Source organism: Mesoplodon bidens, assembly GCF_964165515.1.
Source record: "Mesoplodon bidens genome assembly, chromosome: 5".
NCBI lineage: Eukaryota > Metazoa > Chordata > Mammalia > Artiodactyla > Ziphiidae > Mesoplodon > Mesoplodon bidens.
The window spans coordinates 3,091,630-3,111,005 of NC_138161.1; the positions used below are offsets into that span (position 1 = coordinate 3,091,630).

Here is a 19,376-nt window from a genome sequence, read left to right on the forward strand (position 1 = left end):
TCCTCTTTCCCTTCCTTCCTTTATCAGAATAAGTTTAACAAGTGTAACATATTTAGAGAAGAGTACACAAAACATACAGGCCAAGCTGAGAGAACTGTTGCAAGCAGCACTTATTAAAACCCCCAGGCTGAGGAGTGGGAAGTCGCCAGCACGCGGGGATCCCTTTGTGCCTCCTGACCCCTGCTGCTCCCTCCTGCATTGAACTTGACGTCAGTGGAGTCTCATGTTGTGTGTCGGCGTCCTCATTTACGTTTTGTTTGTAGGTTCCTGGTGCTGTTGCCTGTTCATTGCCGTATCGCCACTAGGTGCCTGTAGCACCCCCGCCCCCAGTTGTGACAACCAAACATGTTCCCTGCAGGGCTAAGTGCCTCACCCCGGTTGAGAACCACTGCTGTATAATATTTCATTATATGAGTTTATCCATTTACCATTTGGATTGGACACTTGACTTGTTTCAGGTTTGTGGGTTTTACAAATAATGCTGCACCAGAAATTCTTGTGCCTGTCTATGGTAAACGTGCATATTTTCCTGTTGGGTGTCTATTAAAAAAAATGGAAGTTTCAGGACTTCCTTGGTGGTCCAGTGGTAAAGAATCCACCTTCCAATGCAGGGGACACGGGTTTGATCCCTGGTTGGGGAACTAAGATCCCACGTGCCACGGGACCCCTAAAGCCCGCACACCACAACTACTGAGCTCGCACGCCTCAACGACAGAGCCTGCGTGCCACAAACTACAGAGCCCACATGCTCCGGAGTCTGCATGCTACAACTACAGAGCCCATGTGCCCTGGGGCCCACACACCACAACTAGAGAGAGAAAACCCACACGCCACAACTAGAGAGAAGCCCGAGTGCTGCAAAGAAGAGGCCGTGCGCCATAAGGAAAGGTCCCGCAGGCTGCAACTAAGACCCGACGCAGCCAAAACAATAAGGAAAATAGATAAATAAAATAAATAAATATTAAAAAATAATAATGGAAGTTTTGGTCTATGAAAGTGTGTGTCTTCAACTCTATAGCTTGTGCAGGGCTGTTTTCCAAGATGGTTGTACCCAGTGTAAATTTGACCGACAGCATGTTAGCCTTCTGGCTCCTTTCCATTCTCACCACCCCTGCTACTGTCAGCCTTCTTCACCTTAGCCAGTCTGACGGGGGTTATTTTATTGTGGTTTTTTTTGTTCTTTGTAAATTTATTTATTTTAGGCTGCGTTGGGTCTTCGTTTCTCTGCACGGGCTTTCTCTAGTTGTGGTGGGCAGGGGCTACTCTTCGTTGCGGTGCACGGGCTTCTCATTGCAGTGGCTTCTCGTTGCAGAGCACGGGCTCTAGGCGCACAGGCTTCAGTAGTTGTGGCTCACGGGCTCTAGAGCGCAGGCTCAGTAGTTGTGGCGCACGGGCTTAGTTGCTCTGCGGCATGTGGGATCTTCCCAGACCAGGTCTCAAACCTGTGATCCCTGCATTAGCAGGCGGATTCTTAACCACTGCGCCACCAGGGAAGCCCTATTTTATTGTGGTTTTATTTTAGTTTTTTAATTAAAAAAATTTTATTCCAGTTTTATTAAGATGTAGTTGACATACAGCGCTGTATAAGTTTAAGGTATACAGCATAATGATTTGACTTACCTCCATCATGAAATGATTACAGTAAGTGTAGTGAACATCCATCAGCTCATACAGATACAAAATTAAAGAAATAGAAAAAATTTTTTTTCCTTATGATGAGAACTCTTAGGAATTTCTCTCTTAACTTCCATATATAGCATACAGCAGTATAAATTATACTTATCATGTTGTACATTATATCCCTAGTACTTATTTATCCTATAACTGGACATTTGTACTTTTGACCACCTTCATCCAATTCCCTCTTCCTGTACTCCCTGCCTCTGGTAACCACAAATCTGATCTTTTTCTATGAGTTTGTTTGTTTTTGAAGTATAATTGAGGAGACAAAATTTTTAAGATATCTTATTCTGAAATGTCTTTATTTTACCTCACCTATAATAGTCAGAGTTTGGCTGGGTATAGAATTCCAGGTTAGAATTACTTTTTATTTCTGAATTTTGAAATCAACATTCCATTATCTTCTAATGTCCAGTGTTGAGAAGTTTTGATTCCTCATTCTTTGTATATGGTATGTTTTCCCTGTGGAAACTTGTAGAAGTTTCTCTTTGTTTCATTTTCTGAACTTAAATTTTATGTTGATACGCCTGGTGTATTAGATGTAACTTTTATCAATTTTGCTGGAAACTGAAAGGGACATTTCAGTTTAGAAACATATCTTTTGATTCTAGGAATCTTTAAAAAATTATTTTGAATTACTGAATCATTATAGAGTGATGTCCTATCTGCTGACACAGTTTTCTCTTTTTGGACTATCTAATATTTGGTGTTGGGCCTCTCTTCTTTTTCTCCTATTGTTCATCTCTTTGCTTATTTTTTTTTATCTTTTATGAGAAATTCTATTGATGAAGATCAACAAACTTGAATAAATGGAAAGATAAATCCTTTTTTGGCTGAGAAGATTCTATATTGTAAAGCTGACACTTTTCCCCAGTATGTCAAATAAAAATACTGATTGGGGAAGTCCTAGCCACAGCAATCAGATAGGAAAAAGAAGTAAAAGGAATCCAAATTGGAAAGGAAGAAGTAAAACTGTCACTGTTTGCAGATGACATGAAGCATGTACACAGAAAAGACACCACCAAAAAACTACTAGAACTCATCAGTGAATTTGGTAATGTTGCAGGATACAAAATTAATATACAGAGATCTATTACATTTCTATACAGGGAACTATAGGAAAGAGAAATTAAGGGAACAACCTCATTTACAGTCACAGCAAAAAGAATAAAATACTTAGGAATAAAATGAAGGAGGTAAAAGACCTGTACACTGAAAACTGTAAGACACCAATGAAAGAAATTGACGACACAAACAGTTGGGAATGATATACCATGTGAATGGATTGGAAGAATTAATATTGTTAAAATTTCCATGCTATCCAAGGCAAGCTACAGATTCAGTGCAATCCCCATCAAAATTGCTGATGGCATTTTCACAGAACTAGAACAAATAATTTTAAAATTTGTATGGAAACAGAAAGACCCTGAATAGCCAAAACAATCTTGAGAAAGAAGAATGGAGCTGGAAGAATCATACTCCCTGACTTCAGACTATATTACAAATCTACTGTAATCAAAACAGTATGGTACTGGCACAAAAGAGAACCCAGAAGTAAAGCCACACACTTATGGTCAATTTATCTATGACAAAGAAAGCAAGAATATACAATGGGGAAAAGACAATCTCTTCAATAAGTAGTGCTGGGAAAACTGGACAGCTACATGTAAAAGAATGAAATTAGAATATTTTCTTATACCATATACAAAAATAAACTCAAAATGGGTTAAAAACCTAAATGTAAGACTCGAAACCATAAAACTCCTTGAAGAAAACATAGGCAGAACTCTCTTTGACATAAATAATAGTAATATTTTTTTTTGATCTGTCTCCTAAGGCAAAGGAAACAAAAGCAAAAAAAACCCCGAATGGTACCTAATTAAACTTAAAAGCTGGGCTTCCCTGGTGGCGCAGTGGTTGAGAGTCCACCTGCCGATGCAGGGGACACGGGTTCGTGCCCCGGTCCGGGAAGATCCCACATGCCGCAGAGCGGCTGGGCCCGTGAGCCATGGCCACTGAGCCTGTGCGCCCGGAGCCTGTGCTCCGCAACGGGAGAGGCCACAACAGTGAGAGGCCCGCGTACAGCAAAAAAAAAAAAAAAAAAAAAAACTTAAAAGCTTTTGCTCAGCAAAGGAAACTGTTGACAAAATGAAGACAACTTATTGAATGGGAGAAAATATTTGCAAATGATATGACTAATAAGGGATTAAATCCAAAATATATAAACCGCTCATACACCTCAATATCAAAACACAAAGAACCCAATTAAAAAATGGGCAGAAGACCTGAATAGACATTTTTCCAAAGAAGACATACAGATGGCCAATAGACCGTGCAAAGATGCTCAGCACTGCTAATCATCAGAGAAATGCAAACCAAACCAGCTGTTATCAAAAAGACCACAGGGCCTCCCTGGTGGCGCAGTGGTTGAGAGTCCGCCTGCCGATGCAGGGGACACGGGTTCGTGCCCCGGTCCGGGAAGATCCCACATGCCGCGGAGTGGCTGGGCCCCTGAGCCATGGCTGCTGAGCCTGCACGTCCCCACAACAGTGAGAGGCCCGTGTATCGCAAAAAAAAAAAAAAAAAAAGACCACAAATAACAGATGTTGGTGGGGATGTGGAGAAAGGGGAATTCTTGTATGCTTGCTGGGAATATAAATTGGTGCAGCCACTGTGGAAAACAGTATGGAGGTGCCTCAAAGCTAAAGATATTGAGTTGGCCAGAAAGTTTGTTCAAACAAACGAACGAACTTTCCAGCCAACCCAATAGAACCAGCCCATGATCCAGCCATTCCACTCCTGAGTATATATCTGAAGAAAACAAAAACACTAATTCAAAAAGACATATGTATCCCAATGTTCTTAGCATCATTATTTACAGTAGCCAAGATATGGAAGCAACGTAAGTGTCCATCAACGGATGAATGGATAACGAAGATGTGGCATACACACACACACACACACACACACACAGGAATGAAATTTTGCCATTTGCAAAAACATGGATGGACCTGGAGGGCATTATGCTTAGTGAAGTAAGTCAGACAGAGAAAGACAAATACTGTTTTATCACTTATATGTGGAGTCTAAAAAATACAACAAATGAATGAATATAGCAAAACAGAAACAGACTCACAGATATATAGAAAAGAATAGTGGTTGCTAGTGGGGAGAGGGGCAGGTTAGGGGCAAGATAGGCGTAGGGTTTAAAAGGTACAAACTACTATGTATAAAATAAATAAGCTACAAGGATATATTTTACATCACAGGGAATATAGCCAATATTTTATAATAACTTTAAATGGAGTATAATCTATAAAAATTTGAATCACTATGTTGTACACCTGAAACTAGTATTGTAAATCAACTATACCTCAATAAAAAAAAATTCTTTAAATTTTTTTTAAAAAGGACAAAAACACTGGAAAAAATGCCAATAGGAATTTTTTTCTCTTAAAGAGATTTAGTTATTTATTTTTTATGGGTTTATAACATTATATGTTTCATGTGTACAAATTTATATTTTGACTTCTGCATACACTATAGCGTGCCCACCACCAAAAGTTTAGTTTCCATCTGTCACCATACAGTTGACCCTCTTTACCCATTTTTCTCTTCCCCACCCACTTCCCCTCTGGTAACCACTACTCTGTTCTCTGTGGTTGTTTTTGTTTGATTTGGTTTGTTCATTTAAAAAATTGCACATAGGGCTTCCCTGGTGGCGCAGTGGTTGGGAGTCCGCCTGCCGATGCAGGGGACACGGGTTCGTGCCCCGGTCCGGGAAGATCCCACATGCCACGGAGCAGCTGGGCCCGTGAGCCATGGCCGCTGAGCCTGCACATCCGGAGCCTGTGCTCCGCAACGGGAGAGGCCACAGCAGTGAGAGGCCCGCGTACCACAAAAAAAAAAAAAAAAAAATTGCACATGTGACAGAAACTGTACAGTATTTGTCTTTGTCTGACTTACTTCACTTAGCATAATACCCTAAAGGTCCATCTATATTGTCTCAAATGGCAAGATTTCATCTTTTTTTATGGTTGGGTAGTGTTCCTTTGTGTGTGTGTGTGTATTTATATACACACACACACATATATATGTGTGTGTGTATATACATATATATATATATATATATATATATATACACACACACATACACACACCACATCTTATTTATCCATTCATCCATCAATGGACACTTAGGTTTCCATATCTTGGCTAATGTAAATAATTCTGTGATGAACATAGGAGTTCAGATATCTTTTCAAATTAGTGTTTTCCTATTCTTTGGATAAATACCCAGGAGTGGACTAGCTGGGTCATTTGGTAGTTCTATTCTTAATTTTTTGAGGAACCTCCATACTGTTTTCCATAGTGGCTGCACCAGTTTATATTCCCACCAACAGTACATGAGAGTTACTTTTCTCTACATCCTCACCAACACTTACTTCTTGCCTTTTTGATAATAACCATTCTAACAGGCACGAGGTGGTATCTCATTGTGGTTTTGATTTGCATTTCCCTAATAATTAGTGATGTTGAACATCTTTTTATGTGCCTATTGGCCATCTGTATATCTTCTTTGGAAAAATGTCTGTTCAGCTCCTCTGCCTATTTTTAAATCAGGTTTTTATGTGTGTGAGTATGTGTGTTATATTCAGTTATATGAGTTCTTTATATATGTTGGATCTTAACCACTTATCAGATATATGCTTTGCAAATATCTTCTCCATTTGGTTGGTTGCCTTTTCTTTTTGTTGATGGTTTCCTTTGCTATGCATAAGTTTTTAGTTTGATGTAGTCCCATTTGTTTATTTTTGCTTTTGTTCCTTTTGCCTGATGAGACATATTCAGAAAGATACTGCTAAGACCAATGTCAAAGAATGTACTATGTTTTTTTTTTTCTAGGAGTTTTGTGGTTTGAGGTCTTCATTTCAAATCTTTAAGCCATTTTGAATTGATTGTTGTGTGTTGTGTGAGATAATGGTCTAGTTTCATTCTTTTACATATGGCTGTCCAATTTTCCTAACGCTACTTATTGAAGAGGCTATCCTTTCTCCATTTTATGTTTTTTGCTCCTTTGTTGTAAATTAATTTTCCATATTATGTGTGGGTTTATTTCTGGGCTCTCAATTCTGTTGCATTGATCTGTCTATCCATTGATTTTCTGCCCAAACCATACTGTTGTGATTACTATAGCTTTGTAGCATAATTTGAAATCAGGGAATGTGATACTTCCAGCTTTTTTCTTTTTCTCAGGATTGCTTTAGCTATTCAGGGTCTTTTGTGTTTCCATATAAGTTTTAGGATTGTTTGTTCTATTAATGTGAAAAATGTCATTGGAATTTTGATAGGAATTGATTTAGGTAATATGGACATTTTAACAATGTATAACATTCCAATACATGAGCATGGGATATCTTTCCACTTCTTTGTGTCTTCTTCAGTTTCTTTCAACAGTGTCTTATAGTTTTCAGTGGATAGGTCTTTCATCTCCTTGGTTAAATTTATTTCTAGGTATTTTATTCTTTTTGTTGCAATTAAAGATGGGATTGTTTTCTTAATTTTTCTTTCTGATAGTTTGTTCTTAGTGTAAAGACACCCAACAGATTTTTTTTTTTTTTTTTTTTTTTTTTTTTTTGCTGTACGCGAGCCTCTCACTGTTGTGGCCTCTCCCGTTGTGGAGCACAGGCTCCGGAGACGCAGGCTCAGCGGCCCTGGCTCACGGGCCCAGCTGCTCCGCGGCATGTGGGATCTTCCCGGACTGGGGCACGAACCCGTGTCCCCTGCATCGGCAGGCGGATTCTCAACCACTGCGCCACCAGGGAAGCCCCCAGCAGATCTTTTAATATTGATTTTATACCCTGGAACTTTACTATATTTGTTTATTACTTCTAACAGTTTTTTTTTGTGTGTGTGGAATCTTTAGGGTTTTCTCTATATAAAATCATTTTTTTGCAGACAGTGACAGTTTTAGTTCTTCCTTTCCAAACTGGATGCCTTTTATTTTCTTTTACTTGCCTAATTGCTCTGGCTAGGACTTCCAATAGTATGTTGAATAAGAGTGGTGAGAGTGGGCATCCTTGTCTTTTTCCTGATCTTAGGGATAGCTTTTGGTTTTTCACCAATGAGTTTGATGTTAGCTATGGGTTTGTCATAGGCCTTTGTTATGTTGAGTTATGTTCCTTCTCTACCCATTTTATTGAGAGTTATTATCATAAGTTAATGTTGAATCTTGTCAAGTGCTTTTTCTGCATCTACTGAGATGATCATATGATTTGTACCTTTCATTTTATTAATGTCATGTAACACATTGATCGATTTGAACATGTTGCACCATTCTTGCATCCCTGGAATAAATCCCACTTGATTGTGGTGTATGATCCTTTTAATGTATTTTTTGTATTTAGTTTGCTAATATTTTATAGAGGATTTTTGCATCTGTGTTTATCAGAGAATACTGGCTTCCAGTTTTCTTTTTTGTGTTGTCCTTGCCTGGTTTTGGTATCAGGGTCATATAGGCTTCATAAAATCAGTTAGGAGGCATTCCCTCCTCCTCAGTTTTTTTGGAAGTGTTTGCATTCCTTTGTCTTTTGTACCACTTTTGAGAGATTTCCTCTACTTTATTTTCCATACTGCCTATTGAAGTCTTCATCTCTACTATCATGCACTTAATTTCCAGCTGCCTTTTTTTTTTTGGAATTAAAAAAATAGCATCCCATTCTTGCTTAATGGATAATACAACTTTTAAAAAACCTCCTTGAGGAGGAGATGAATAAAGTTTAAAAAAAAAGTTTTCTTCTCATTGCATAGTCTTTCTTTGGCCCTCCTTTTGTTTTTGTTGAAAATGATAATTAACTTCTTCTCAGGTGTCTGGTAACACATCGTTTTTTGCTTGTGTTTAAGGGTGGGATTTATAATGCCGATTGGAAGCCCTGAGCATGTGAGTGGGGCTTGTGAACTTCACTGTACTGTGAGCTGGCTCAGCCATTCTCAGCCATTCACTGGGAACCCACAGGTCAGTATCTTTAGATGTTTCCTCTTGGGTTGCTCAGATTGCCCAGAGAAGACTCATCCAAATCTAGCAACGGAGACGGGGAAGAAGGAGCCTCTGAGGATTTGTGGGTGTGTTTTAGCTTAATCCAATGTGTTTTCCAGACAAAACCTCTATCTTCAGTTGTGCCTGATGTCCCCTGCTCCAGAGATTCTTTTTTTGAATGAATCTTAGCAGTTTATGTCTTCCAAGCAGTGTGTCCATTCCATCCAAGTTGCAAGATGTATGGGCACAAATTTGTTCATAATATTCCCTTATTATTCCTTTAATATCTGTAGGTTCTATAGTGATTTCCCCTCTTTCATTCCCCAAATTTGTAATCTGTGTTTGTCCTTTCTTCCTTCCCCCTTTCCTTGTTTAGCCTGGCTAGAGTTTTATCAATTTTATAGATTTTTTTTAACAGGGTCACCTTTTGGGTTTACTGTTTTTTCCCCAGTTGTTTTTTATTTGTCCTCCTTTGTATTGATTTCTGCTCTTTATTATTACCTTCCTTTGGCATGTTTTGGGTTTGATTTTTTCTTTTTTTTTTTTTAAGATGAAAGCTAAGGTAACTAATTTGAGACCTTTGTTCTTTTCCAATATGAGCATTCAGTGCTATAATTTCCCCTGATAAGCTGTGATTTAACTGCATCTATAAATTATGATACTGTGTTTTCATTTTCATTTCATTCAAAGTATTTCCTAGTTTTCCTTATGACTTCCTTCTTGATCCATACATTATTTAGAAGTGTGTTGTTTTATTTCCAAATAGTTGGAGATTTTTAAACATATTTTTCTGTTATTTATTTTGTATCTCTGTTATTTTCTGTTATTTATTATGTATTTCTGTTATTTTTAACTTAATTCCTTGTGATCACAGAATGTACTTTGAATCCTCTTGCATGTATATTGGTCAAGTTGGTTGATAGTGTTGTTCAGGGACTCTGTATCTTCACTGATTTCCTCTCTTTTTTAAAATCAGTAATGGAAATAGAAGTCTTAAAGTTTCCAACCTCTGATTGTGCATTTATTTGCACTTGGATTTCTAGCATATTGTGCTTTGTTTCTCTTGAAACTCTGTTGTTAGGCACAAACCCAATTAAGACTCTCATGTCTGTTTGATGCATCAACTTCTTTATAATAATTGTACAACAGTTATAATCCCTCCTTATCCAACTTCTTTATAATTGTACAACAGTTATAATCCCTCCTTATCCATGGTGATATTTTTTGTTCTGAAGTCCACCTTGTCTGATAATAATACAGGCTCTGCAGACTTCTTTTGATTAGTGTTTGCATGGCATGATTTTATTCTTTTATTTCTAACCTGTGTCTTTATATTTATCTTGGGTGTCTTGTAGACAGTGTATAATTGGGTCTTGACGTTTTGTGCATTCTCTGTCTTTGAAGCAGTGTGTGTATACAGTTTTCATCTAATGTATATAGAAGTACAGAAATATCGCTAGTTGTTTCTTTTTTCCTCTTTTTTGTCCGCTGTTGGATTGAGTATTTCATGTTCTATTTTAACTGCACTGTTGGCTTATCATTTACATTTTAAAAACTCTTTTTAGTATTTTCCCTAGGGTTTACAATATAGTCTTTAATTAACTGTGGTTAATTAATTATATTAATCACAGTTAGTTGAAGATGTTCACTTGAAACCTTAAAACTCTTTAAAGAACATTGTACTCTGCTTCAGGTGTAGCGCAGGAACCGTAAAACACTGCTTTCCCACCTATTAATCATATTTACTTCGGATTCCTTTTCTAATTGTGTCTAAATCTGGGTTATCTCTGAGTCTGGCTCTGCTGATTACTTTATTACTGCAGTGGGGTTTTGTTTCCCTTGCTGTGTCATTGTAATTTCTGATTGAGTGTTGGGCACTGTGTGGAGGGCAGTAGAGCAGAGGTCAGCAAACTTTTCCTGTAATGAGCTAGCTATTAAATACTTTGAACTTTGAGCGTCATGTGTGGTTTCTGTTGCATATTATTCTTCTGCTTTGTTTTCTTTTAAGATAACTCTTTAAAATGTAAGAACCAACCTTAGCTCACAGCCTGTGCAGAAACAGGTCCTGGGCTGGATTTGGCCCTTGGGCCACAGTGCACCAGCCTCTGCAGGAGAGAATGAGGTACATAGAGAGTGTTTACACCTCCTGCTCTGCGGGGCTGTCAGTGTGAGCATTGGGCTGGTGTGGGTTTTGTCACTGTGGTGACTCTGTGCCGCTGGTTTCCAGTCTTCTCCTTCCTTGTGCTGCAGGTGAGGACTGAGTTGCCAGAGTCCTTTGTCGGTCTCCACCCCCAGCTGCAGGCCTTCCCACTGGGTCTGTGCCTCAGGAGGGGTCTCCTTCCATCCTCTTGCCCCTCCCGCTGCTGCCGTAGCCTGCTTCTATTGGCCGCTGGGTGTTTGCTGGGCCGCTGGAGGATGCAGGGGAGTTCTCTGTTGTTTTGGTTCGGCTCCCATCCACCTGCATCTGAGCGGCGCCTTCCCCGGGATCCTGTCCTCCTCCCTGTGGCAGCCGCTCTGCCTGTGTCTTTGGCAGTTTTTGTGCCAGAGCAAGTTTCCTTCCCCTTCCCCCAAATAGGAGCACTTCAACGGTCTGGGCCCAGGGTAGGGCAGGGTTTTCTTCCGCTTCCCAACACAGCAGTCTTCACTGAGCCCTGGTGGCTCTCGTTCAGTGGGGAAGGACTCCGGGGGCCTTGGTGCCGTGGCAGTTCCCACTGAGGGTTTGCTCAGTCTACTCTCTCAGTCCCCTTACTTCTTAAAAGGTGTTTAAAGTGTAGAGCTAAGAAGGAGGTACTGATTTTGAGTCTGGTTCCAATTACAATATCTAATCAAGAATCAGTGGCATGTTTAAGGCTCCCAGTAGAGAGACACGGTGAGGAGAATTGGATCCCCGGTGGTTAAAGGTTATAACTTGTGTTGGGCTGTTGTTTCAGTCCAGCTGCTTTTTAGTGGTTGCTACAGGGCTGTCAGGTTCTGTAACTCCAGAGAGCATTCACACGGGAAAACGGATTTCACCTTGAGTGTTGCAGCTGTGACTTTGCGGAACTCAGTGACCGGAAGCGATGCCATATCTGTATGTGGTCTCTCGGGGCTTTGCTGCACGTGGAGTGAAAATGAAGTAATACCTCTTAAAACAATCTTGTAACTGGGCAGAATTACAGAAAACGACCTGAAAAGCCCTCACATTTTTAGTTCAGCGTCTCCGCGTTACGTGATTGTAATGCTTGAAGGCGGAGTGTTGCTAGAGGGTGATAGTGTCACGCTCCCCTTCTGAGCTACGCTTGTACATCAACAAGTGACACTGTTGGGGTCATCGTGTACCCCACTGTCATATCCATCATCCGGAGAGCCCAGGAACCCCCGAGGGCTGGATTCTGCCCCAAGGTCCCTGTAGAAGGTTTTATTCTAACCAGAAGCGTTACCCCTTTCCCCCTAGATCCAGACACAGAGGTGCGTCTTCATGTGCTGCGCCTTGTCCAGTCTGTGGTCCTGGAGCCAGAAGTCTTCTCCAGGACGGCCTCGGAGTTCCAGAGTTCCCTGCCCCTGCAGCGCATCCTGGCCATGGCCAAGAGCCGCAACCCTCACCTGCAGGCCGTGGCCCAGGAGCTCCTGGAGGACCTGCGCACTCGGGAGCATGATGCGTAGGGGTGCTCAGCGCCACGTCTTCTCCCTGGGTCCCCACTTTGTCTTCTAAAGCCACCAACCGTGGGCCATGTGTTACAGACAACAACTGTGATGCCTAGAGATGGCTGTGTACTGAGATGGTGCCCATCCGACTTGCTTCTGGAGGTGAACGTGCTTTTGTGGGTGGCTGGTTAACCTTGCCAGAGGTGAGGCTGAGAAAGGGTCCATTCCCCCGTGAAGACCCATGTCAGCTGCATCCGGAAGAGGGCCTTCTCAGAGCGGCTCCTGCTGCCCAGGAGACCCTGAGACCTGTTGGTTCCCCCCTAAAAGCGGAAGGTTGAATAAACCGCCTACCCCGTTGGTCAGCGTTTTCCTGAGATACCTTTCTTGAAAAACAGTTCATTCGCTCTCTAATAATTATAATTAATTCCTCCCCCACCCCAGTTCACGTTTACCTTTAAATCTTTTGGTGAACCTGCTATTTCAGATGATATTGGACATTTTAGTTCTATATTTTTGTGCCTCTTTTATTTTTGAGTAAAGAAAGAAGAATCATTGGTGTGCTACAACTGTTGTTTTCTGAAATATTATAAACTTGATGTTAGGAAGGTATATATTACAATGCATTCGCGTGGTTCGTGGAAAAATCTCTCCTTACGTTGTTCTGGGTCCTTTGGCTATAAGCTCAGGAGTCCAGTTTTTCATATAACAGTGTCATGACAAGGGCCTGACAGATTAGAGCACATGTAGCTGCTTGGAGTTCTTTAAACAATGTGCACGGGTATGTGTACCAGGTCCCCTCATCATGTGTCCTTCTCAACCGCAGAAAACAGAGGAGGATGTGCTCCATTTCTCACAGGTGTCGCGACGTGTGAGTGCGGTTCCCTCTCTGGCACCCCTTAGAGGCACAGCAGCGCGTGCTGTGTCCCTCAGGATGACGCTGCAGGCCCGTGGTCTCTGGGCATCCTGTAGGAGCAAAAACACACTTGCAGGCGTCCCATACACATTTGTATGCTGTTTCTGCTATGCGTGGCAGTTTGGAATAACTTCATGTTTCTTTTATAGGCAATGTGCAGTTTATGGCTGAGGCTGAATGAAGGAGCTTACAGGAAGGCACAGTTGCTTGAATTTCACGAGCCGACATATTGTGGAACCTGGCTCATCAGAACCAGAGAAATGTTGTTAAAAGGCAGTTTAAAATTCACAGAGGCAGAAATTGGTCCATCTGTGCTGTGTGGCTCTGTAAGGTCCTGTTGATTGGCAAATAAAATTGAGGATGTTGTGTTTTTGTTCTTTTCTAGCATAGTATCATTTTCATTTTGGTTATTTTGTTTGATAAGGTAACAGGAGATAAACTAGTATAATTAGTTGTGCTGCCTCTAGAAATGCAGGGTCTTTTTCCTGCCAAAGATGGGATCAGTGGCTTACAGAGAAAAATGAAACTGGGCCAAACCCATGAATGTTGCATAGTTTAGGTAATTAGTAGATGGATGTGATTAAGAAGGATACGTTTTTTTTTCCTCCTAATTTTAAAGTGCTAAGGACAGCAGGAGTTCTTATGAAAGCTCCTTAAGCAAGAAACATATGTCATATATATGGAATCTAAAACAAATAGTTCTGAAGAAGCTAGAGGCAGGACAGGAATAAAGATGCAGACGTAGAGAATGGACTTGAGGACACGGGGAGGGGGAAGGGTAAGCTGTGACAAAGCGAGAGAGAGGCATGGACATATATACGCTACCAAATGTAAAACAGATAGCTAGTGGGAAGCAGCCGCATAGCACAGGGAGATCAGCTCGGTGCTTTGTGACCACCTAGAGGGGTGGGATAGGGAGGGTGGGAGGGAGACACAAGAGGGAGGGGATATGGGGACATATGTATATGTATAGCTGATTCACTTTGTTATAAAGCAGAAACTAACACACAATTGTAAGGCAATTATACTCCGATAAAGATGTGAAAAAAAAAAAGAAACATATGTTAAATACATGTTTTGAATGTATATCACAGGAAAAGTACTTAAGGCCAATTTTAAGGAGCGACTGGCCTTTCTAATATTTTTGCTCTTCTTATGAAGGTCAAGGGGAAAATGGGTTCTTCACTTTTTTTGCATCTAAAGCTCTAAAGAAAACTCAGTTTAAAAAGTATGCATAAAAGCACGTACGTGGCAGTATCTGAGGTCTCTTGTGAATTTTAAAATCAGAAACAAAAATCAGGGACTTCCCTGGTGGTGCAGTGGTTAGGAATCTGCCTGCCGGTGCAGGGGACATCGGTCTGAGCCCTGCTCTGGGAAGATCCCACATGCCGCAGGGCAACCGGGCCTGTGTGCCACAGCTACTGAGCCTGCACTCTAGAGCCCATGCTCTGCAACGAGATAAGCCACCGCAACAAGGAGTGGCCCTGCTCACCGCAACTAAAGGAGGCCCACGTGCAGCAACAAAGACCCAGTGCAGCCAAAAATAAATTAATAAATTTATTTTTTAAAAAAACCCAAATCAATAAAATGGTACTTTTTTTTTTTTTTTTTTTTTGCGGTACGCGGGCCTCTCACTGTTGTGGCCTCTCTCGTTGCGGAGCACAGGCTCCGGACGCGCAGGCTCAGCGGCCATGGCTCACGGGCCCAGCCGCTCCGCGGCATGTGGAATCTTCCCGGACCGGGGCACGAACCCGCGTCCCCTGCATCGGCAGCGGACTCTCAACCACTGCGCCACCAGGGAAGCCCCCATATATTTTTTTAATAGATCTTTATTAGAGTATAATTGCTTCACAATACCATGTTAGTTTCTGTTGCACAGCAAAGTGAATCAGCCATACGCATACACGTGTCCCCATATCCCCTCCCTCTTGCGTCTCCCTCCCACCCTCCCTATCCCACCCCTCTAGGTGGTCACAAAGCACTGAGTCGATCTCCCTGTGCTATGCGGCTGCTTCCCACCAGCCAACTCTTTACATTCGGTCGTGTATACATGTCGATGCTACTCTGACTTCCCCTCAGCTTCGCCCTCCCACCTGACCCAGCAATCCCACTGCTGGGCATATACCCTGAGAAAACCATAATTCAAAAAGGTACATATGTCTTTAAATTTAAATTTTAAAGAATTCCTTTTCTATTTATTAAGTTAAGGAACTTTTTCTCCTTGGTGCTGTCAGTTTGTATGTAAAGGCATGAAACCTGCCATGTCAACAGCCAGACTTCACCCCCTCTCCTCTCACCCCTCAACTGGTGATCAGGGCAGTTTCTTGCTGTTCAGTTTCTCGTTACCAATCTAGTCTGTCTTCTGTGACATCTGAGAGGAGCCCATCCTGCTAGGATGCAAGTCATTGTGTCTGCTCGTGGCATGAACTGGGATAAGCCTAATGTTATAAGGAGTTCATCTCATCCCAGATACGTATATAGCCCCATGTTTATCACTTATTCCAGAGAATTTTAAAATTAATTAGAGTAGCAAGCATAGCATCACAAGTCTGGGACTTGAAGAAAAGCAGCCGAGGCCTGAAGTCAGACGATGCGCAAGGAGGAATTTTAATAAAAGTTGTAAATGTGCCCATTACACTGATTCTGTAGCTATATTGCCATGACATTAATACGAATGGAAAAGGTTGGTCAATACTTTTGTAGGCTTACTGATTTTCTGAGAAGCCCTGAAGTTGAAGTTCACTCTGTTTTCTTCCATGATGTAGATGCTTAGACTGCTTCAGAAGGGCCTCTGGGACTAGCGTAGGGTCTCCAGTATAGACCCTGATACAGTGTAGGAAACAGGATAGGATACAGCATTCTTTGGGGAGAGTGTGGCCTCAGAAGGTGGAGCCAGTGAACCCATTAGAAAGTCTTTGGATGCTTTTCAAGTCCAGGCTCAGGTGGGCAGGGCAGGGGTCCATCTTTAAGGCCCACAGCTGTCTCTCTTCTCTGAGAATGTGCACATTGAAATTTGTCTCCAGCTGTAGAATGAATGTGCTAGTGCATGTCACACAATGAAGACTGTTTCTGCCTTTTGTCGTTATTTGTAATCCTTCAGGTTTTTTGAATTGTGGTAAAATTTATCACAGAAATGTAGACGGTGAACATACAATTTACCATTTAAACCATTTTGAAGTGTAGAATTCAGTGGTATTAAATATATTCATAGTGTTGTGCAACCATCACCACTGTCTGTTGCCAGAACTTTTTATCGTACCAAATAGAAACTCTGTACATTAAACAGTGACTCCTTCTTTTCTTTTCTTTTTTTTTTTTAAAAAAATATGTATTTATTTATTTTATTTATTTGGTTGTGCCAGGTCTTAGTTGCAGCAGGTGGGCTCCTTAGTTGTGGCTCGTGGGCTCCTTAGTTGTGGCTCACGTGTCACAGTGGTTAAGACTCTGCACTCCCAATGCAGGGCGCCTGGGTTGAATCCCTGGTCAGGGAACTAGATCCCACATGCATGCCACAACTAAGAGTTCGCATGCTGCAACTAAGGAGCCAGGTGAGCTGCAACTAAGGAGCCAGGAGAGCCACAACTAAATAACTCCTCATTTTATAACTGCCCTCCTCCCAGCCCTGGTATCCTCTGTTCTACTTCTATCTCTATGAATTTGACTTCTCAAGTACCTCATATAAGTGAAATCAAACATTTGTCCTGGGTCTGGCTTATTTCACTCAGCATAATGTCTTCAGGGTTCATCCATGTTGAGCATTAGTCAGAACTTCATTACTTTTTATGGTGTATAATAGTCCATTGTATCTTTGTAACACATTTTGTTTATCCATTTATCTGTTGATGGACACTGGTTTTAACCTTTGGCTGTTGTGATTAATGCAGTGAATATTGGCATACAAGTATCTGTTTGAGTTCCTGCTTTCAGGTCTTTTGCATGAGTACCTAAATGTGAAATTGCTCTATCATATGGTTTAGGGTTTTCTCTCTATATAAAATCATGTTGTCTCAAATAGTGATAGTTTTACTTTTTCCTTTCCAATTTGGACGCCTTTTATTTCTTTTTTCGCCCGATTGCTCTGGCTAGGACTTTCAATACTACATTGAATGAGAGGGGTGAGAGTGTGCACCTTTGTCTTGTTCCTTGTATTAAGGGAAAAGGTCTTAATTTTTCACCGTTGAGTATGACGTTAGCTCTGGGCTTGTTGCATTTGGCCTTATAGTGTTGAGGTATGTTCTGTCCATATCCAGTTTGTTGAGAGTTTTTATGATAAACGGATGTTGGGTTTTGCCAAAAGCTTTTTCTGCATCTATTGAGATGATCATACGATTTTTATTCTTCCATTTGTTAATGTGGTGGGTCACATGGATTGATCTGTGGGTATTGAACTATCCTTGGCACATTGGAATGAATCCCCACTTGATCACGGTGTCTGATCCTTTTAATGTGTTGTTGAATTTGGTTTGCTAATGTTTTGTTGAGGATTTTTGCATCTGTGCCCAGGAATATTGGCCTGTAGTTTCTTTTCTGGTGGCATCCTTGTCTGGTTTTGGTATCAGGGTAGTATTGGCTTTGTAAAATGAATTTGGGAGCATTCCCCCCTCTTCAGTTTTCTGGAAGAGTTTGAGAAGGATAGGTATCAAATCTTCTTTGAATTTTTGGTAGAATTCACCAGTGAAGCCGTCTGGTCCTGGACTTCTGTTTGCAGGGAGTTTTTTGGATTACTGTTCAGTTTCCTTACTAGTGATCAGTCTATTCAAATTTTCTATTTCTCCATAATTCTGTCTTGGAAGATTGTATGTTTCTAGGAATTTATCCATTTTTTAAAATTTGGGCTAATTCTAAGGTCCAATTTGTTGGCATATAATTGTTCATAGTAGTCTCATGATTCTTTGTATTTCTTTGATATCAGTTGTAATTTCTCCTCTTTCACTTCTGAATTTATTTGAGCCTTCTCTCTTTTTTCTTAGTGAGCTTATCTAAAGGTTTGTCAATTTTATCTTTTCCAAGAACCAGCTCTTAGTTTCACTGATTTTTTTCTGTGTCTGTTTTAGTTTCTATTTCATTTATTTCCACTTTGATCTTTTTTTTTTTTTTTTTTTTTTTTTTTTGCGGTAGGCGGGCCTCTCACTGTTGTGGCCTCTCCCCTTGCAGAGCACAGGCTCCGGACGCGCAGGCTCAGCAGCCATGGCTCACGGGCCCAGCCGCTCCGCGGCATGTGGGATCTTCCCAGACCGGGGCACGAACCCGTGTCCCCTGCATCGGCAGGCGGACTCCCAACCACTGCGCCACCAGGGAAGCCCCACCACTTTGATCTTTATTATTTCCTTCCTTCTACTAACTTTGGGTTTTGTTTGTTCTAGTTCCTTCAGGTGTAAAGTTAGATTGTTTGAGATTTTTCTTGTGTCTTGAGGTAGGGCTGTATCGCTATGAGCTTCCCTCTTAGAACTCCTGTAGTGTATTCCAGAGATTTTGGTATGTTGTATTTCCATTTTCATTTGTCTCAGGTATTTTTAAATTTCTCCTTTGATTTATTTGTTGACTCATTGGTTGTTCAGAAGCATGTTGTTAATCACCACCTATTTGTAATTTTTCCAGTTTTCTTGTAATTGATTTCTCGCTGTATGTCACTGTGGTCAGAAAAGATGCTTAATATGTCTTCAATCTTCTTAAATTTACCCAGGCTTGTTTTGTGCTCTAGGATGTGATGTATCCTGGAGAATGTTCCCTGTGCACTTGAGAAGAATGTGCTGCTGCTTTTGGATGGAATGTTCTCTCTATATGTATATCTATTAAGTCCATCTAGTCTAATGTGTCATTTAAGGCCAGTGTTTCCTTATTAATTTTCTGTCTGAATGATCTATCCATTGATGTAATTGGGGTGTTAAAGTTCCCCAACTATTATTGTATTGCTGTCAGTTTCTCCCTTTGGGTTGTTAAGCACCTATGTTGGGTGCATAAATATTTATAAATGTTATGTCTTCTTGTTGGATTGACTGCTTTTTCATTATGTAATGCTCATTTTTGTCTTTTTTTTTTTTTTTCTTTTTGCGGTATGTGGGCCTCTCACTGCTGTGGCCTCTCCCATTGCGGAGCACAGGCTCCGGACGCGCAGGCCCAGTG

The 19,376-nt window shown here is 41.1% G+C and overlaps 1 protein-coding gene across 1 annotated transcript in view; it reads left to right on the plus strand.

Annotated features, from left to right (window-relative positions):
- The window catches only part of HSF2BP (heat shock transcription factor 2 binding protein), an 86,739-nt gene extending 73,458 nt beyond the window's left edge, over nt 1-13,281 (plus strand). Inside the window, exon 9 of the mRNA XM_081234857.1 lies at nt 12,150-13,281. Within this exon, the coding sequence (XP_081090983.1) occupies nt 12,150-12,358 (209 nt within the window). The 3' untranslated portion in view covers nt 12,359-13,281. The remainder of the gene's footprint in view (nt 1-12,149) is intronic.
- Nucleotides 13,282-19,376: the final 6,095 nt, after the last annotated feature.